This window comes from Sceloporus occidentalis, unplaced genomic scaffold (genome assembly GCF_023333645.1).
Source record: "Sceloporus occidentalis isolate IW3139 unplaced genomic scaffold, rSceOcc1.0.p SCAF_10, whole genome shotgun sequence".
Taxonomy (NCBI): domain Eukaryota; kingdom Metazoa; phylum Chordata; class Lepidosauria; order Squamata; family Phrynosomatidae; genus Sceloporus; species Sceloporus occidentalis.
In genome coordinates this window covers 37,004,485-37,025,769 of record NW_028316990.1, presented here as the reverse complement: position 1 = coordinate 37,025,769, position 21,285 = coordinate 37,004,485, and the positions used below count along the sequence as shown (strand labels likewise).

At 46.3% G+C, this 21,285-nt stretch overlaps 1 protein-coding gene across 2 annotated transcripts in view; it reads right to left on the bottom strand.

Moving 5' to 3' along the window:
- The window catches only part of LOC149306490 (integrator complex subunit 1-like), a 36,310-nt gene extending 15,354 nt beyond the window's left edge, over positions 1–20,956 (bottom strand). Inside the window, exons 1-25 of one of the 2 annotated variants that reach the window (XM_089540049.1) lie at positions 20,763–20,956; positions 12,480–12,770; positions 11,975–12,171; positions 11,454–11,591; positions 11,071–11,230; positions 10,440–10,545; positions 9,725–9,911; positions 8,764–8,909; positions 8,417–8,558; positions 8,006–8,182; positions 7,212–7,320; positions 6,914–7,034; positions 6,372–6,449; positions 6,027–6,184; positions 5,661–5,757; positions 5,369–5,460; positions 4,891–4,951; positions 4,166–4,363; positions 3,807–3,936; positions 3,337–3,516; positions 2,910–3,059; positions 2,483–2,659; positions 2,227–2,331; positions 913–1,080; positions 608–719 (exon numbers count right to left, since the gene is read on the bottom strand). In XM_089540049.1, coding sequence (XP_089396175.1) covers positions 608–719; positions 913–1,080; positions 2,227–2,331; positions 2,483–2,659; positions 2,910–3,059; positions 3,337–3,516; positions 3,807–3,936; positions 4,166–4,363; positions 4,891–4,951; positions 5,369–5,460; positions 5,661–5,757; positions 6,027–6,184; positions 6,372–6,449; positions 6,914–7,034; positions 7,212–7,320; positions 8,006–8,182; positions 8,417–8,558; positions 8,764–8,909; positions 9,725–9,911; positions 10,440–10,545; positions 11,071–11,230; positions 11,454–11,591; positions 11,975–12,171; positions 12,480–12,770; positions 20,763–20,820 — 3,538 coding nt within the window. In that variant the 5' untranslated portion in view covers positions 20,821–20,956. The remainder of the gene's footprint in view (positions 1–607; positions 720–912; positions 1,081–2,226; positions 2,332–2,482; positions 2,660–2,909; positions 3,060–3,336; positions 3,517–3,806; positions 3,937–4,165; positions 4,364–4,890; positions 4,952–5,368; positions 5,461–5,660; positions 5,758–6,026; positions 6,185–6,371; positions 6,450–6,913; positions 7,035–7,211; positions 7,321–8,005; positions 8,183–8,416; positions 8,559–8,763; positions 8,910–9,724; positions 9,912–10,439; positions 10,546–11,070; positions 11,231–11,453; positions 11,592–11,974; positions 12,172–12,479; positions 12,771–20,762) is intronic. The other variant, XM_089540050.1, reaches the window with a different exon arrangement.
- Between the last annotated feature and the right edge of the window lie 329 nt (positions 20,957–21,285).

Here is a 21,285-nt window from a genome sequence, read left to right as displayed (position 1 = left end):
AGCTCCAGTGACCAGTCTAGCTGCCATATTCTGGACCAGTTGCAGCTTCCGAGTTTGGTACAAGGGTTGCCCCATGTAGAGCGCATTACAGAAATCCAAACGAGAGGTTACCAGAGCATTTACCACTGTTTCAAGGTCCCCCCGGCCCAGGAAGGGTCGCAGCTGGTGTATCAGCCGAAGTTGATAATGGGTGCTCCTGACCGTCGCATCCACCTGAGATGTAAGGTGGAGTGACAAGTCCAGAAGGACCCCCAAACTGCAAACGGTGTCCTTCAAGGGGAGCGTGACCCCATTCAGGACAGGTGGACAAACATCCAATCCCAGGCCGGGGGAGCCTATTACAAGCACTTCCGTTTTCTCTGGATTCAAACTGAGTCTGTTTTCCCTCATCCAGCCCATTACCGAGTCCAGACAGGCATCTAGAGGAGAGATGCCATCCCTGGTCACTGCATCAGTCGGAGACACAGAGAAACATATTTGAGTGTCATCAGCGTACTGATAACACCGCGCCCCGTGTCCTGTAAAGCTGTAAAAACCTGTAAAGCTTCCAAGTTCTGTGCAAAACGGTTGCCTTGATGGCTCATTAGAAAAGCAGAACACTGCTTACCCTGAGGTGGACCAAGCGTCAGCAGAATCACCATGGCGTGGACTACTAGTATGTGGATTGTAGCCGTTTCACCAGTTATCCAGCGGAGGAAAACCTGATCTTGAGACTCTGACTAGGGACAGGGGAGAAAAAAATGGAATAATGAACAAATGGAAGAGCTGATCACAAAGTCATGCTTAAGGACCCAGAGAATCCTAGGAAGAACATATTAATCAAATTTACAAATAATCATATCCGCAAAAGGGAAATCAGTGAATGGAGAGGGGGGCAACTATACTGGGAGGCAAAGAAGAGGCAGTTCCCACCCAGCTGTAGACCTCCTCGCCTTCTTTGCTTAGGCGCATGCGCCTGATGTAGCGTGAGAAGATGGAAAGTAGTGCCACCAGCACAGCATCTGACTCCGAACAGTAGGAGAGCTTCGAGAAGAGGTGGGACATGATGGTGGAGCGTTCCACGATCAGCCGAGCCACATCCTGAGGAGAGAGAGAAAGAAGATGCTAGTTATACCTGCATGAATGACACAGGGAGTAGGAACAATATGGGGAAAGACTTTTTGAAGAGGTCTGTGTGACTCTGCTCCTCTCCTCTTTATCCTCAAAACAAGAAGGTGAGGAAGGCCAGGCTTAGAAATGGACTAGAACTTGGATCTACCATGTCCCAATTCTACACTCCAAACCTTATACCACACTGGCTAATCCTTATACCTCTGGGGATAGCAACATGGAACAGAGGAAGAAAAAGGAACCATAAAATTAGAATCACATATTATAGCACAAGGCTGGGCTACTGTCAGAGGCTAGGGTTGCTGCCAGATGGCAGAAATAAAACAGTTTAATATTGGTTTAATTGCCATGGCTCAATGCTATGGAATTCTGGGATTTGTAGTTCTAGGAGATACATAGTCTTCCCTTTCAGAGAGCTCTGGTAACACAACAAACTACAAATCTCAGAATTCCATAATACGGAGCCATGAATGTTAAAAGTGGTGCCAAATAGCTTTATTTCTGCAATTTTATTGCAGCTCCCGTTTGTAAATCAGTATTAGCCATGACAATGGAAAAAAAGGAACCTCAATAAATAGGCACAGTCTTTCACTGAGCCTCAAGACTTTTGGGCCAGAAACAGAGGCTAGCCTTATCCTACATGAAATACTCTATGTAAAAATAAATGCATAAACAGCCTTTAAATAAATAAATAAATAAATAAATAAATAGCAACATTCTCTCCCACAGACATATCAGTTGCTGTAAGAAAAAGAGCTGCAGGAATAAATGGATGTGACCGATCTCAAAACTCCGCTTGTCGCATGTCCGTTTAATGTAATGCCTTTACACTTCAGGACTGGATTTATAATTAGCAGAGTATTCTAAAACGCTTTGTCTGGTTTCCCTAACCCCAGGTAGGAAATCTCTCATCTTCAGAAAGACAGATTATAGGACAGAAGAACACACCACCTTAACAGACATCCCTCTGGATTTAAAACCTCCAGGGAGGAAGAGTGGATTTATTTCAGTACAGAAAACTGGAGGATGAAGCAGAGAAAGACTGTGAGAAAAGCAGAAAGACACCCCCACTCCCAGAGGAACACCCGCCAATGCCTGATGTGCCATCTTTCTCACCAGAGCCAGGTCGTTGTGTTGCCCTTGATCCTCCATCGGCGCATGCTGGGAAAGGTACACCAGATAAGCGCTGATGGTCTGTGGGTCAGTCTCCATGTGGATGGCCTGAAATACGAGAGCAGGAGGCTAAGTAGCAAACCATGTCAGAAAGCGACTGAGTTGTGTATTTTAGCCTGGCAAGGGGTTAGGTTAGACGACTCTTGTGTTGCATTATCTCTGTCAGCCCAAATTTGTGGGACAGGGGGTTATTCCTTACCTGCTGCAAAGCAACAGCTGTGGTGGTCCTGACACTGTCAAACAAGGGCAGCTTGGGGAGGTCCCGCAGAAGCCACTGGTAGCCCTGCAGCAGCTCCGAGTCGCCGGAGTCTTCCTCCATAGGAGGCTCCTTCTCTCTGTCACGGATTCCCCCTTCCGAAAGCACCAAGGACAGCCCCTGTGGGGAGAAAATGCAACAACAACTGAGGATGTTGAGCATCACCCCAAAAAATATCTGCTCTTCAAAAAAGGAGGGGGGGAAACCCTAAGCTTTTAATTGAGGTTTCATATGGACCTGCTCCTGGTCCGTGCATCTTCTCGAAGTGAGTACAACAGATGCAGCAAAATAAAGAAAAATACATCTTCCTCTAAAATAGGCCTTGCTCTCCAGAAAGTTCACTGTCCAGTCTTTGTGGTGCCTTTCTTACCTTCATGGCCAGCACCCGGGAGGCGACTTGTGAGGAACTAAGACGCCTCAGGAAATAGTCGAGCACTTCGCACGTGGTCTGTTCATCAGCCTTGGGTCCTAAGAGGAGATCCTGGAGGCGTCCCAGCAACTGCCTTTGCTTCTGCTGCCTCTGTGGAGACAAGACCCTGTCGGTCCTTCTAGCAGAGCAGTGAACAACTGTACAGGGCCAGGGGTCAATTCTTCCCTGCCTTCCAGCAAGCCAAGATACCTGGTTTCAGTTTCCTTCTGCAGTACCTCTCAAAATGATGACTAGGTGATGTTGTAAAACCTTCAGTCGCCATTTTGAGAAGGACTGTAGAAGCAAACAGATATTTTGGAGTTTGTATGGGATTCTGGGGTGCTTTTGGGGGTCAGGTAGGAGTAAATGGACACCCAAGAACACCAACCTGCCGTTTCTTAGCCCGCTGCTCTTTACTCTCTCCCTCTTCTTCTTCCTCACCAGAAGCAGATTCATCAGCGGCATCATGCAGAAGGAATTCACAGAGGCACTGCACTGGAAGGACATCCAAGGAGCCTTCACTAGACTGAACCAGATCTGCCAGCCATGGCATTGACTGGGAAGAAGCCTAAGGAAGATAATGACAGGAGAACTGGTTAGGGAAAGCTACGTACCATCTCCAACCTTTTTCAATCTCCACTGGGACTCATACTGCCTTATTTGCCTCTATCAGATTTCATAACTTTTATTTCCAAAGTTCTTTCAGTGTGTAAATCATCTCTGGACCCTTTGGCAATCTCACATTTTTTTAAAGTGAACCTTATTCGATGTCATTAAGCAAAGCAACACAACTGTCTGGCCTTCTTAAATTTCCCATACCCATCTCCGTAGCACCTTCCATTTCTTTGGAGTGCCCACCTGTCTCTGGATGATGTTGAGTAGAAAGTCGGGGTGTCTGCTGCGACACAAGAGGTGACCTAAGCGGAGCGACTGGTTGAGGCTTTTCACTTGATCCAGGACTGGCTGAGGTGGCCTCCGGGGAGGGCCCCTGGCAAAGGAAAAGAAGCAGCTTTGTTTCTCTTTGAATCAGAATAACATTACAAAGCAATTAAAATAGCTAACTATCCCCTTCTGGTGAGACTTGAGTTTAAAGGACCAGCATCCACCCTGCAATTTCTATCACACCCATTTTGAAAATTCTGGTCTTATTTCCCTAGCCTCAAGTCTCATTGTCAGAATTTGGGCTACTCTATTCTACAACGAGAGAAGCCACTCACTGGGGCTCCAGGCTGGTGAGCTGAGACAGCAAGAGGCTGCTGCTCTCTGTGATGGTCTGCTTGGTGGATGCAGCTGCCAGGTGGCCTTCAAAAGCCAGGATTTCTTGCTTCTCCCGCTGCGAGATCTGGAGTTCACGGTTGATCATTTCCGTGCGGGTCTCTTCGTCTGTCAATGTGCAGGGAGGATAGGAGTAATTGCTGAGAAGAAAAGGGGGAAAGGGGGCTTTAAATGTTCAAACTTCATTTCCCACTAGACAGATTCTGAGACAAAGCAGCTCCTTGAAAAACATGGGAAACAGACTTGGAACCAGTTCAATACAATCTGGAGGGCCATACATTTCTCATCTTAGGAGCAGTCCAATGGAAATCAAAGGTACTAAAGGGACTGTTACCCAGGCTGTTGCAGAATTTATTAATTCTGAAGAACAAATGTAGTTTGATCCAACTTTAATTGCCGTGGCTCCACCGTATGGAATCCTGGGATTATAGTTATGGCACCATAGCTCTCTGACCAAAAAGGTTAAATACCTCACAAAACTATAGTGCTATTCTATTGAGCCACAGCAGTTAAAGCAGTATTGAACTGCATTAATTCTGCAGTGTACATGCAACCCCAGAGAACATAGCTGCACTCTACAGCCTGAAATGATACTATCCATTGGCTGTCCTCTACATTTGTAGACGAGGCCCCTCCTCCTTTGGCTGGGAATGACTGGAATACTCACTTGGTCATGACCATTTCCATGAGCATCTTGAGTGTGGGGTATTCCTCCCAGGCGGTAAGACCTAAGACACAATTGGGGGGTGGGGGGGGGGTGGATGACAGGAAAAAAATGAGAAGACATTGAGCACAAGTGTCAGCAGTTTGCACAAGTGGGCCTACAAGGAGCTCTGTTTCTCCCCTGGAAGTTAGAACAACCTTCCTGAATCTGGTGCTCTCAAGACATGATGCATGTCAATCTTCATCTATCATCAGTGATGGGAGTTGCAACACAACAGTCCACTTCTTAATGCACCATTTGGGGCAACAACACAGACAGGCTGTTCTTACAAATATCCCAGAGTGTGCCTGATGCTGGAAAGTGAGTCTAATCCCCTCAAAACAGAGATACCAAGAGTTCACTTTGCACCAAGGTGTCCAGCATTGAACTTTCAGCAGCTCCCACCAGCAGACAGAAAAATGCCCCCTGTTGTGACACTTACCGATGTTCTCAGGATTGAATGCAGCAACGACAAGCAACAGGGGCCAAGCTTTCCAGTAAAGTGTAGAGATGGCCAGGTTTGGAGGCTGGTACCTTCAAAGCAAACAGAAGATCACATACCAACAGACACAGCAACCATTTTTCCAACCAAATTACAGGCTGAACTTTGCAACTCTGTATATACGCCTCCCTTTAAAAGAAAGACACAGAATATCTGTTTTTCTGAGCATTCTGTATTAAAAATGAAAGTTGTCATTCTCTCCAGCCAAGAGTTGCAGGCATGAAAACCTTACCCCGGAGGCAGCTGGATATTCTCCGGATGGTGGTAAGTGCACAGGTTCAAGACAGCATCAATCAGCTGAATCCTCTCCACTCTCAAGACTTCCAGGTCTAAAGGAAAACATAAGACATCTCAATGTATCAAATATTCTTTTTTGAAAACAGTGCAGATTCAAGCAAGGCTCCTTAGCTCCACAGGAGACTTCATCTGCCCCCTATGGAGCACTAAATCTGGTCCAGCCACAAAACTACGGTTGGGTGGCCATGAGGAGAGGAAAGAGGATGCTGGAGATAGCAGCTGTTTAACAACCAAACAAACCAGTGTGAATGAGCTGAATGAAACCACTGTTGCCAACTTCCCCTTCTACTCCAAAGCTTACCGTCTGCCTGCACAGCTGCCGCCCGTTTCACCAAATGGTCAGCCAGCTCCATGGCATCGGCAGGGCCAAGAGGGAGATCACGGGACAGGCCGATCACAAGGATGCGCATGAGTGTGTCTTCGAGGATGGGCACTTCAGAGCATAGGCGAAGGAAGAAGCTGGGGAAGAAGAGGAGAACAGGGAAAGAAGGAGTTACAACAGTAGGGATGGTGAAGGCTGTAAAAGCTTCCAATAGAAGCCGCATGAGAATGAACAAGTTAGCAATCCGGCTGGTAACTTTCCAACTGCTAAAGATTTTCTCTTTGTGACAAAAGGGCTCTGGGTCCAAGTTGGGTTTGGGCTTACTTGCGGTCGCTTTCGGGCGGCCAGTTGTCCCATTTGTAGTAGGTCTCCGGCTGCTCTGTGAAGAGCACTTTGTGGAGGCTGTTGGGAAAAAAGAGAAAGAATGTGAAATCTCAGAAGGTACTGTGGGAGATAAACTGAGCCACCAGTCACAAAGGCCTTGGCTTTGAAAAGCTCAGCATCACATACGCACAGAGCCTGGAGCACACAGAGGTAAATATGCAGGGTTTGGGGGAACAATTTTCTCCAGTGGCTGCATGGACTGCTCAAGATACCAAAAACACTAAAACAAAACTAAAAATGGCAAAATATTTAATTTTGTGGGAGCAGGTCCATGGGGAGAGGGAGCAGCTCTCCAAGGTCTCCTAGGGGCTAATGTGCCCTCTACATTTTCACTGTTGCTGCCAGTGGCTCACCAGGATTGAACCCAAAAGCTTCAGCATTCCATGGGCATGGGCTCAGGTTGACCTACAAATCACCCGCAAGGTTGGGGGAGAGTGGCATCTCCACCTTCCCACCCCCTTACCAACCCCACCATTTCCTACCAATGGACATAGTCCTTGGGAGCCAGTTTAGTGATAGAGGGAACCACAGTGTGCAGCCACCAGACAGCATCCCGTTGAATTGCAGCAATCTGGTTCTGGAAGGCCCGCAGTACTTCCAGATCTGAGCAAAAGAAGAAGAATCATAATTAAAAGGACAAACTGCCAGCAGTGCAAATTCATCAAACAGGATTTCTTTGGATTAATTATGATAAAAGCAAAATTTAATTAATACAGTGGAACGCTTCCCCCTCTTCCTCGACTTATTTTCAGTGGAAACCCAGAATTCACAAACACTTACTCTTTTTCTCTCCTTTGTCCCATGCAATCCCTGCTTCCTTCACCTGGACAGTGATGCTGAGCATCATGGAGACAGCCAGCAGGTCTGTTATATGGATGACAAACCGGTCCTAGAGGAATAAGAAGGTAATACATTCACTGGTGTCCTAGCAGAGTCTCTGAAATTACAATATTCAATAAATATTGAGAAACAGGAAATTAATATTAAACTGTTTGTAGATTAACATTAGCTGGGAAGGCAGTGTAAGTCTAAGAAAGGCATAAAAGAAGATGGCTTCAAGTCTTTAGTGAAGACTGTGGCAAAACTGTGAACATTTTTGTTTTGAATGAGGCAAGACTGGGACAGACAAAAAGCATTTGCACAGTTGTTGCTGTGTGCCTTCAAGTCATTTCTAACTCATGGCAACCCTAAGGTGAACCTATGTAGTACAGGTTTTTCTTGGCAAGATTTTTCAGAGTGAGTTTGCCTTTGCCCTCCTCTGAGGTTGAGAGAGTACAATTTACCCAAGTTCACCCAATGGCTTCTGTGGCTGAGCACAAATTTGAACCCTGTTCTCCAACAGCAACACAAAACAAAAAGAAACAACCCAGGCCTTTGCAAGATATTTTAACTAAATATTCCCTACCAGCAGTCCAAAGTAGGAGGTAGAATCAGAGTTTGGAAATGTAAACCTTTTGAACTACAGATTCCAGTATCCACTCCAGCAACCCAACTGGCAGGTGGATTCTGTGAGAGCTGGATTCCAAAAAAGCTAACTTCTCCAAGGTCTGTTAGAAACCAAGACATCCCCTCACCTTGAGCTCCATCTCAACATACTGGGACTCCTTCCGTTCCTGCATGAGGCCGAGACAGAAGGCCTGGAAGTTGATCTCATGTTTGGTCTGCTTGATGATCTCCCGTAGCAAGGCCCGTGACGCCCGTAGGTAATCATCTTTGTTGGTCAGCAGATCCTGGAACACCATTGCCAGGAACTGGGGAGTGGAGAGGAAAAGAACAAGAGAGGAAGCTCTACAGAACTGAACCTTAAAACAAAGAGGTGGGTCATGATTCTAGGAGTAACAAATCTGGGGAGAGAACAATGCAGGTTTCAAACAAGCATGGATCCCCAAGATCACACACAAGATGCGCCAGTGAAGTAATTTCAGTGGCAGAGCCTTGTCTTTCTGGCTTCCATTGCTGGTCCACAGGATCAACCATGGACTCACCTTGGGAGCAAGCTCTGGGCTATGCTGGAGGACTGTGTAGAGAATCTGCATGTTGTTGGGGTTTCTAGCATTTGAAAGCTCATTGAAGATCACCGATTTGACCACTGTACCCAAGTTGTCCCGGTGGGCATTCAGTAGTTCCCTGGAAGAGTTAGAAATCTGGGATCATAACCTGCATCAGCTCTAGACGTCTCCTGCTTGTCTGGTCCAAAAAATACATATTTAGCTTTTTCCTAACCTCAGACCCATAAGAGGTGGCTCCTTTCTTCTGCTCTGTCTCTTCTGCAAGCCAAACCTGTCTGCCTCTGTCCTTATTCAAAGAGTCAGGCAAGTTTCTGCTCACTTACCTGACACACAACATGTAGTGATTGAGAAGGACTTTGGGCTTCAAGCGGATTTTAATCAGGTTGGAGACCACTTCCACATCCTCAGAGCTGTGGGTGTTGCAGTTCATGCAGACTGACATAAGGAGGTCCTGGGCCGGCCGGGTGAGCTGTGGATAGAAAGCGTTTGAAGGGGTGAGGGAAGGCTACAATCACAAATGCTGTTCTTGACAAAGCAAACAGAGGACGTTGCTTTAGTTCTGAACAGACTATTAATCTAACTCATGAACCTGCCAAGATCCTCAACAGAGTCCCTGTTGTGATCCCAACACCCCAAAAAACTTAGGTTGGGTGTGCACATTGGCAGGGCTTTCTCTGTAGCAACACCCTGCCTGTGGAAAGACCTGCCCTGGTGTGCTGAGACATGATACAGAAATACTCTAAATAAGTGCACTACAGACTATCTGGTCTGAAGCCAGCTCCCTTGGCTGATGGCTGTTTTCTATGTTCTTTTGTTGTTTTACGCCTTCAAGTAACTTACTTGACTTACAGCAAAGTTATCACAGAGTTTTCTAGGGGACACTGAAATCTTCTCCATCACCAGCTACCTGATTTTTTTTGAGATGGAAATGCCAGGGTCAAACTTGGGAGGCCCTGCATACATTGCTACAGAAGCTATAGGTAAGCCCCTAAAGCTTGAAGAACTGACTTTTGATGGGAATGATAATGGATCAGAGAACTTTCAGTGTGACTTTAAAACAGCAAGGATGCACTTGGTTTCATCAGGAGCTCATAATGGATATCAGGATCAGGAATGGGCTTTGCACTCTGAGTAGTGCTTGAGTAGACCTGGAATCTATCAGAAGGCAGCAAGTTCTGGATTTTTCCTGGGATCCTGTCTGACCCATCTAGTTTCAGTCCTGGATTTGGATGAGAGTAGAATCCATCCTATTTTTAAGTTCAAGAGGAGCCATTCTGTCCTTACCTTGGGGTTCTGCAGCCACATCTCAAGCCTTTGCACTGCCATTTGGCGGATCTCCTTGTAGCCACACGTGGCGGTCAGGAGACGCAGGAGATTGCGAGAGACATTGTCCATTGGCTGGCGCCTGTTGAGCTGGTCCCGCAGCATGTCCAGGACATACTCCTCCACGCTCTCGGCCAGGTCATCATACCTAGAGCAGAGAAGTGCCATTTTTGTAAGTGCATACTGCTTACTTCAAGGTGGGATTTAACACATACATTAATTTACAATGATAAATTGCATTCCTTGTTTAAAGGGACACTCCTTTAAACCTGAAGTCTCGGTTGATTAAATTTTCACACAGTACAACTGTTATGTATTATCTGCATGCTGAACAAAGAATCATGTCTGGAACAGCTTGGGAATGTTTATAGAATGCAGACATAGAGGATGTGCTTTGAACTAGCTGTTAATGTCCTCCTGAATAATTACATGAGAGGCAACCTGTAAAATGGGTATATAAGGTGGGCTCTAAACTTTGTCTCATTTCAAAATTTGTCCTTTGAAAGCGAGTACCCATTTCTGCTGCAGAAATAAACCTTTGTTTCCCCCCCTACTCCTTGCTCATGTTGCATTGTAAAATTGGACCAATCTGCTAGGCAGTGAACCTCACTGTTGTGACAGTGTGCCAGACAAGTAAGTGTACACTCACAAATAATGATAGAAAGGGCCTTTGTACCTGGGCATCAACTGTCCCTCCTGCTCAGGGCTCATCTTGTCCTCAGCGATCAACAACTCGCTCTGGCTGTCTTCCTCATCTGGCACAGAGGGATGTGGGCTGTTCCCTGAATACAGGGTAAGAATACGCACTGAAGACACAAAACCACTGGCTGAGTTCAGACAGCAAAATAAACCATGGTTCCATCTTCTATATGACAACCTCTCAGATATTTAAAGCTGGTTATCATGTCACCTCTCAGTCCTCTGTCCTCCAAGCTCAATAACCCAGTTCCCTAAGTCTTTGTTGCATAAGGCTTGGTTTCCAGATCTTTGATCTTATTGGTCATCCTCTTCTGGACACATTCCAGCTTATCAATACATTGGTATATTTATTTAAACGCCACCCACCCATTTGTTAAAAGACAAATAAAACATCAAATATGATATTTTTAAAAATCATTGCAATAAAATTATGCCTCCTGATTTTGTTTCCATTTCCTGGGCTGCTCAGAGCAGCCATCTTACAAGATGTTCAAAATCACTATTACCCCAAATGTGAAAAGTCACGATAGACTGCCTGCATGCCTGCCCTCCCCTGCCATGCTAAAAAATACTCTGCTTTCATCAGCTTCATGGAGGAACCACCTTACCAGCACTGAGGTCTCCTCCGCCACGTCCAACCTCCCCATGTAACAGAATACTTTTCGGGGGCATCTTGGTGCTGAATGCCGTCTGAATGTTTTCCACAAAGGTCTTGCAATGTGGGCTGTCCACCCAAATCCTTTCTCCTAGAGAATCTTCTATGTACACCTGTCAGGGAGCAAAAGGCAAACAAGGCAAAGAGCTCCATTGGGCAGCTCTCACTCCCTGGACTGTTTCCACACAAGATGCGGAACTGTGTAACTCTAAAAAGACTGTTTGCTTTCCTCATCCCTCCTTGCTCTTTTTCTCTGTTATGTTGTGCCTTTTAGAGTGTACATCTCTTTGGCTTGACATCATCCATCATGTCTGTTACTTCCCCAAGTCAACATACCTTGACAAAAATCTCTGGCCAGTTCTCGTCTTCCTCGTATGCTGCCATCAGAAGGTTACAAGCCAAGACAGAGACGAGGCTATTCCCTTTGGCTTTAAAGTTGATAGAGGCGTCTCGACGGAGAAGACTGCAGAGCGCCTGCAGAATCAAAGACACCAGGGCTGTGAGAGCAAGCAGAGAAATCTGAAACCTGTCTATCAAACCCAGCGCTGGCAAAAAGCTAAGAACCAGAACCATTTCATGCAAATTTTGGAACTTTTGGGGTTGGCAGCCAAAAAAAAAGTTTTTTTGGATTGAACGCTAAGCACTTTCAGGAATCTTAGCAACATAAGAATCGTTTCTCTATATGAGGCCGGACTATGTATCCATTTAGCTCAATACTCTCTGCTTTGACTGACAGCAGACTGACACTGTCTCCAAAATAGAAACCGATCCTTTCTGCTTCTTACAATACTCCTACTTTCCATGGTAACGCCAGCAATTGAACCTGGGCCTTGCTGCTGTGTGAGCTCTATTCTCACCTCAATCACCCCTTCTGTGGCAAATATGTTCGGCTTCATTTTTGCCAGGTACATCAGGCTCAAGTACAGGGTGGTGTCAGGCTTGGCTCTATTCATTTTCAGCTGCTTCACAGCTCCACATAACACCCCTTCGATGCGGTCGTCATTGCCTTCAGCTTCCGCAGACTCAATTTCATCCACCAGGATGGTTGCGGCCACTGTGAGCAGAGGCAAAGCAGGTCAGTTGGTGCTCCTAACAGGTAAAAAGCTGTGCTTTGAACTAGAGCTTGGAAGGGCTACTTTTGGGAGCTGATATTCCCAGAATTCTTCACTGGCTGGGCGATTCTAGGCTTTGAATCATTAAGTCCTGCCAACAGATCTGATCTACTCCTACCCACCTCTGACAGGGTGGGTAGACCAAAGACCAATATTTCTACTTCTAATATCAAAATCCATAATTTTGGCCCCAAAACCTGCCCTCGGCTTCTAGTTGAGCATGTACGGGTAAGTCCTCCTCGCTCTTTACCTTCAATGGGAATCACCGAGGGTTCCTTGATGGAAGGAGAGATGGCCCTCTTCTCGGCCACGGCAGCCTCGGCCAGCCGTCCCAAAGCACTCAGGGGGGGCGTCGCGGCGAGTTTGGGGCGCTTGGAAAGCCCTGTGAGCCCAGAAGCCCCTGACAGAGAAGCCGAGGCATCCCGCTTCCGCTCAGAAGGCAAACCCGCCGAAGCTGGCTTCAGCAGTGCAGCCGTCGTTTTGGATTCATTGGCCTGGCCTTTCGAACCCAAGGCGATGAAATCTCCTGGAGGCGGGTGACCTGGGAGGAGAAGCAAAGTGAGTATCAGTAAATGGGAATAAAAAAACATAGGGAAACCATACTTGCCCATAGGGAAACATTGGGAATACTTGCCCATAGGGAAACCATACTTGCCCATAGGGAAATATTGGGAATACTTGCCCATAGGGAAACCATACCTGCCCATAGGGAAACATTGGGGATTGCTTGCCCATAGAGATTCATTGGGGAATACTTGCCCATAGGGAAACATTGAAGAATACATGCCTATAGGGAAACATTGGGGATTGCTTGCCCATAGGGAAACCATACTTGCCCATAGGGAATCATTGGGGAATACGTGCCCATAGGGAAACAATGGAGAATACATGCCCATAGAGATTCATTGGAGAATACTTGCCCATAGGGAAACCATACTTGCCCATAGGGAAATATTGGGAATACTTGCCCATAGGGAAACCATACTTGCCCATAGGGAAACATTGGGAATACTTGCCCATAGGGAAACCATACTTGCCCATAGGGAAACATTGGGGATTGCTTGCCCATAGAGATTCATTGGGGAATACTTGCCCATAGGGAAACATTGAAGAATACATGCCTATAGGGAAACATTGGGGATTGCTTGCCCATAGGGAAACCATACTTGCCCATAGGGAATCATTGGGGAATACGTGCCCATAGGGAAACAATGGAGAATACATGCCCATAGAGATTCATTGGAGAATACTTGCCCATAGGGAAACCATACTTGCCCATAGGGAAATATTGGGAATACTTGCCCATAGGGAAACCATACTTGCCCATAGGGAAATATTGGGAATACTTGCCCATAGGGAAACCATACTTGCCCATAGGGAAACATTGGGAATACTTGCCCATAGGGAAACCATACTTGCCCATAGAGATTCATTGGGGAATACTTGCCCATAGGGAAACATTGAAGAATACATGCCCATAGGGAAACATTGAAGAATACATGCCTATAGGGAAACATTGGGGATTGCTTGCCCATAGGGAAACCATACTTGCCCATAGGGAATCATTGGGGAATACGTGCCCATAGGGAAACTATACTTGCCCATAGGGAAACATGGCCTCAGAGGGAGCGATCAGGCAGATCCAACAACATCAGGGACTGCCTGAAGGACAAGACTTCTCCCTCCTTTAACTGTCACATTGTATTGCAATTTTTTACTGTAGACCGCTATGATCATTGCGGAATAGCGGTCTATAAATAAAATGTATTATTATTATTATTATTAACATTGGAGAATACTTGCCCATAGGGAAACCATACTTGCCCATAGGGAAACATTGGAGAATACATGCCTATAGGAAAACATTGGGGATTGCTTGCCCATAGGGAAACCATACTTGCCCATAGGGAATCATTGGGGAATACTTGCCCATAGGGAAACAATGGAGAATACATGCCCATAGAGATTAATTGGAGAATACTTGCCCATAGGGAAACCATACGTGCCCATAGGGAAACATTGGGGATTGCTTGCCCATAGAGATTCATTGGGGAATACTTGCCCATAGGGAAACCATACTTGCCCATAGGGAAACATTGGGGATTGCTTGCCCATAGAGATTCATTGGGGAACACTTGCCCATAGAGAAACCATACTTGCCCATAGGGAAACATTGGAGAATACTTGCCCATAGGGAAACCATACTTGCCCATAGGGAAACATTGGAGAATACTTGCCCATAGGGAAACATTGGGGATTGCTTGCCCATAGAGATTCATTGGGGAATACTTGCCCATAGGGAAACCATACTTGCCCATAGGGAAACATTGGGGATTGCTTGCCCATAGAGATTCATCGGGGAATACTTGCCCATAGGGAAACCATACTTGCCCATAGGGAAACATTGGAGAATACTTGCCCATAGGGAAACCATACTTGCCCATAGGGAAACATTGGAGAATACTTGCCCATAGGGAAACCATACTTGCCCATAGGGAAACATTGAAGAATACTTGCCCATAGGGAAACATTGGGGATTGCTTGCCCATAGAGATTCATTGGGGAATACTTGCCCATAGGGAAACCATACTTGCCCATAGGGAAACATTGGGGATTGCTTGCCCATAGAGATTCATCGGGGAATACTTGCCCATAGGGAAACCATACTTGCCCATAGGGAAATATTGGGAATACTTGCCCATAGGGAAACCATACTTGCCCATAGGGAAACATTGGGAATACTTGCCCATAGGGAAACCATACTTGCCCATAGGGAAATATTGGGAATACTTGCCCATAGGGAAACCATACCTGCCCATAGGGAAACATTGGGGATTGCTTGCCCATAGAGATTCATTGGGGAATACTTGCCCATAGGGAAACATTGGGAATACTTGCCCATAGGGAAACCATACGTGCCCATAGGGAAACATTGGGGATTGCTTGCCCATAGAGATTCATTGGGGAATACTTGCCCATAGGGAAACCATACTTGCCCATAGGGAAACATTGGAGAATACTTGCCCATAGGGAAACATTGGAGAATACTTGCCCATAGGGAAACATTGGAGAATACTTGCCCATAGGGAAACCATACTTGCCCATAGGGAAACATTGGGGATTGCTTGCCCATAAAGATTCATTGGAGAATACTTGCCCATAGGGAAACCATACTTGCCCATAGGGAAATATTGGGAATACTTGCCCATAGGGAAACCATACTTGCCCATAGGGAAACATTGGGAATACTTGCCCATAGGGAAACCATACTTGCCCATAGGGAAACATTGGGGATTGCTTGCCCATAGAGATTCATTGGGGAATACTTGCCCATAGGGAAACATTGAAGAATACATGCCTATAGGGAAACATTGGGGATTGCTTGCCCATAGGGAAACCATACTTGCCCATAGGGAATCATTGGGGAATACGTGCCCATAGGGAAACAATGGAGAATACATGCCCATAGAGATTCATTGGAGAATACTTGCCCATAGGGAAACCATACTTGCCCATAGGGAAATATTGGGAATACTTGCCCATAGGGAAACCATACTTGCCCATAGGGAAATATTGGGAATACTTGCCCATAGGGAAACCATACTTGCCCATAGGGAAACATTGGGAATACTTGCCCATAGGGAAACCATACTTGCCCATAGAGATTCATTGGGGAATACTTGCCCATAGGGAAACATTGAAGAATACATGCCCATAGGGAAACATTGAAGAATACATGCCTATAGGGAAACATTGGGGATTGCTTGCCCATAGGGAAACCATACTTGCCCATAGGGAATCATTGGGGAATACGTGCCCATAGGGAAACTATACTTGCCCATAGGGAAACATGGCCTCAGAGGGAGCGATCAGGCAGATCCAACAACATCAGGGACTGCCTGAAGGACAAGACTTCTCCCTCCTTTAACTGTCACATTGTATTGCAATTTTTTACTGTAGACCGCTATGATCATTGCGGAATAGCGGTCTATAAATAAAATGTATTATTATTATTATTATTAACATTGGAGAATACTTGCCCATAGGGAAACCATACTTGCCCATAGGGAAACATTGGAGAATACATGCCTATAGGAAAACATTGGGGATTGCTTGCCCATAGGGAAACCATACTTGCCCATAGGGAATCATTGGGGAATACTTGCCCATAGGGAAACAATGGAGAATACATGCCCATAGAGATTAATTGGAGAATACTTGCCCATAGGGAAACCATACGTGCCCATAGGGAAACATTGGGGATTGCTTGCCCATAGAGATTCATTGGGGAATACTTGCCCATAGGGAAACCATACTTGCCCATAGGGAAACATTGGGGATTGCTTGCCCATAGAGATTCATTGGGGAACACTTGCCCATAGAGAAACCATACTTGCCCATAGGGAAACATTGGAGAATACTTGCCCATAGGGAAACCATACTTGCCCATAGGGAAACATTGGAGAATACTTGCCCATAGGGAAACATTGGGGATTGCTTGCCCATAGAGATTCATTGGGGAATACTTGCCCATAGGGAAACCATACTTGCCCATAGGGAAACATTGGGGATTGCTTGCCCATAGAGATTCATCGGGGAATACTTGCCCATAGGGAAACCATACTTGCCCATAGGGAAACATTGGAGAATACTTGCCCATAGGGAAACCATACTTGCCCATAGGGAAACATTGGAGAATACTTGCCCATAGGGAAACCATACTTGCCCATAGGGAAACATTGAAGAATACTTGCCCATAGGGAAACATTGGGGATTGCTTGCCCATAGAGATTCATTGGGGAATACTTGCCCATAGGGAAACCATACTTGCCCATAGGGAAACATTGGGGATTGCTTGCCCATAGAGATTCATCGGGGAATACTTGCCCATAGGGAAACCATACTTGCCCATAGGGAAATATTGGGAATACTTGCCCATAGGGAAACCATACTTGCCCATAGGGAAACATTGGGAATACTTGCCCATAGGGAAACCATACTTGCCCATAGGGAAATATTGGGAATACTTGCCCATAGGGAAACCATACCTGCCCATAGGGAAACATTGGGGATTGCTTGCCCATAGAGATTCATTGGGGAATACTTGCCCATAGGGAAACATTGGGAATACTTGCCCATAGGGAAACCATACGTGCCCATAGGGAAACATTGGGGATTGCTTGCCCATAGAGATTCATTGGGGAATACTTGCCCATAGGGAAACCATACTTGCCCATAGGGAAACATTGGAGAATACTTGCCCATAGGGAAACATTGGAGAATACTTGCCCATAGGGAAACATTGGAGAATACTTGCCCATAGGGAAACCATACTTGCCCATAGGGAAACATTGGGGATTGCTTGCCCATAAAGATTCATTGGGGAATACTTGCCCATAGGGAAACCATACTTGCCCATAGGGAAACATTGGGGATTGCTTGCCCATAGAGATTCATTGGGGAATACTTGCCCATAGGGAAACCATACTTGCCCATAGGGAAACATTGGGGATTGCTTGCCCATAGAGATTCATCGGGGAATACTTGCCCATAGGGAAACCATACTTGCCCATAGGGAAATATTGGGAATACTTGCCCATAGGGAAACCATACTTGCCCATAGGGAAACATTGGGAATACTTGCCCATAGGGAAACCATACTTGCCCATAGGGAAATATTGGGAATACTTGCCCATAGGGAAACCATACTTGCCCATAGGGAAACATTGGAGAATACTTGCCCATAGGGAAACTATACTTGCCCATAGGGAAACATTGAAGAATACTTGCCCATAGGGAAACATTGGGGATTGCTTGCCCATAGAGATTCATTGGGGAATACTTGCCCATAGGGAAACCATACTTGCCCATAGGGAAACATTGGGGATTGCTTGCTCATAGAGATTCATCGGGGAATACTTGCCCATAGGGAAACCATACTTGCCCATAGGGAAATATTGGGAATACCTGCCCATAGGGAAACCATACTTGCCCATAGGGAAACATTGGGAATACTTGCCCATAGGGAAACAATACTTGCCCATAGGGAAATATTGGGAATACTTGCCCATAGGGAAACCATACCTGCCCATAGGGAAACATTGGGGATTGCTTGCCCATAGACATTCATTGGGGAATACTTGCCCATAGGGAAACATTGGGAATACTTGCCCATAGGGAAACCATACATGCCCATAGGGAAACATTGGGGATTGCCTGCCCATAGAGATTCATTGGGGAATACTTGCCCATAGGGAAACCATAATTGCCCATAGGGAAACATTGGAGAATACTTGCCCATAGGGAAACCATACTTGCCCATAGGGAAACATTGGAGAATACTTGCCCATAGGGAAACATTGGGAATACTTGCCCATAGGGAAACCATACGTGCCCATAGGGAAACATTGGGGATTGCTTGCCCATAGAGATTCATTGGGGAATACTTGCCCATAGGGAAACCATACGTGCCCATAGGGAAACATTGGGGATTGCTTGCCCATAGAGATTCATTGGGGAATACTTGCCCATAGGGAAACCATACTTGCCCATAGGGAAACATTGGGGATTGCTTGCCCATAGAGATTCATTGGGGAACACTTGCCCATAGGGAAACCATACTTGACCATAGGGAAACATTGGGGATTGCTTGCCCATAGAGATTCATTGGGGAATACTTGCCCATAGGGAAACCATACGTGCCCATGGGGATACATTGGGGATTGCTTGCCCATAGAGATTCATTGGGGAATACTTGCCCATAGGGAAACCATACTTGACCATAGGGAAACATTGGGGATTGCTTGCCCATAGAGATTCATTGGGGAACACTTGCCCATAGGGAAACCATACTTGACCATAGGGAAACATTGGGGATTGCTTGCCCATAGAGATTCATTGGGGAATACTTGCCCATAGGGAAACCATACTTGCCCATAGGGAAATATTGGGAATACTTGCCCATAGGGAAACCATACTTGCCCATAGGGAAACATTGGGAATACTTGCCCATAGGGAAACCATACTTGCCCATAGGGAAACATTGGGGATTGCTTGCCCATAGGGAAACCATCCTTGCCCATAGGGAATCATTGGGGAATACGTGCCCATAGGGAAACAATGGAGAATACATGCCCATAGAGATTCATTGGAGAATACTTGCCCATAGGGAAACCATACTTGCCCATAGGGAAACCTTGGGAATACTTGCCCATAGGGAAACCATACTTGCCCATAGGGAAACCATACTTGCCCATAGGGAAACATTGGGGATTGCTTGCCCATAGAGATTCATTGGGGAATACTTGCCCATAGGGAAACATTGGGAATACTTGCCCATAGGGAAACCATACGTGCCCATGGGGATACATTGGGGATTGCTTGCCCATAGAGATTCATTGGGGAATACTTGCCCATAGGGAAACCATACTTGACCATAGGGAAACATTGGGGATTGCTTGCCCATAGAGATTCATTGGGGAACACTTGCCCATAGGGAAACCATACTTGACCATAGGGAAACATTGGGGATTGCTTGCCCATAGAGATTCATTGGGGAATACTTGCCCATAGGGAAACCATACTTGCCCATAGGGAAATATTGGGAATACTTGCCCATAGGGAAACCATACTTGCCCATAGGGAAACATTGGGAATACTTGCCCATAGGGAAACCATACTTGCCCATAGGGAAACATTGGGGATTGCTTGCCCATAGGGAAACCATACTTGCCCATAGGGAATCATTGGGGAATACGTGCCCATAGGGAAACAATGGAGAATACATGCCCATAGAGATTCATTGGAGAATACTTGCCCATAGGGAAACCATACTTGCCCATAGGGAAACCTTGGGAATACTTGCCCATAGGGAAACCATACTTGCCCATAGGGAAACCATACTTGCCCATAGGGAAACATTGGGGATTGCTTGCCCATAGAGATTCATTGGGGATTGCTTGCCCATAGAGATTCATTGGGGAATACTTGCCCATAGGGAAACCATACGTGCCCATAGGGAAACATTGGGGATTGCTTGCCCATAGAGATTCATTGGGGAACACTTGCCCATAGGGAAACCATACTTGACCATAGGGAAATATTGGGAATACTTGCCCATAGGGAAACCATACTTGCCCATAGGGAAGTATTGCGAATACTTGCCCATAGGGAAACCATACTTGCCCATAGGGAAACATTGGGAATACTTGCCCATAGGGAAACATTGGGGATTACTTGTCCATAGAGAATCACTGCAGAATACTTGCCCATAGGAAATCATTGGGGAATACTTGCTATGGGCAAGCATTTTCCAATGATTCCCTATGGGCAAGTGTTCCTCAGTGATTCTCTATGGGCAAATATGGTTTCTATATGGGCAAGTACCGTCGTTTGTTTTAGTAGGTCCCAGTGATGATGGCGGATAAAGCGGTGTCAAACTGCGTTATTCCTACAGTGCAGAAACAGCAGCCATCGGGGGCTTGCTGTTGCTAAATGACAGCTAGTGGAAACTCGCGCATGCGCACTCGCTCACCGGAGGGTTTAGCGGCGGCGCTAGGACGGCGCGCGGCCGCGGCCTTCGGGCGGTTCATCCTGCCGGGAGGGGGCGTGGCTCCCGGATGAGTGGGCGGGGCGCCGAGTTGAACGGGAAGCGAGTCCTTCCGAAGCTCCTCTCTGCGGCTTCCCTCCGCTTCGGTCCCTCAGCTCTTAGCCCGAGCCCTCGCTGGTTTCTTTCCACAGTGAAAAAAAGCGGAACCGGAAGTTGCCCTCCTTGTGCACACCTTTTCACCCGGAAGAAAAACACTTGACTGGTGTGTGACTCTTGGGCGCCACCTGCAGTCTCGGAGAGGGAACTGCAGCTTCTTTCCGCTTCGGAAAGTTGGAGGCGCCTATTCTATTATGCTGAGCTTTTTGTGTTGCTGCGGCGACACCTAACGGTCAGGTTTGGGATCGCAGCCTCTGCGATGCAAAAGGGTCCTTTGCCAGATGCAGCTCTTCCACACTGCAGAAATAAAGCGGTTTGACACAGCATGTCCTACTTTTCACAAAATGTCCTC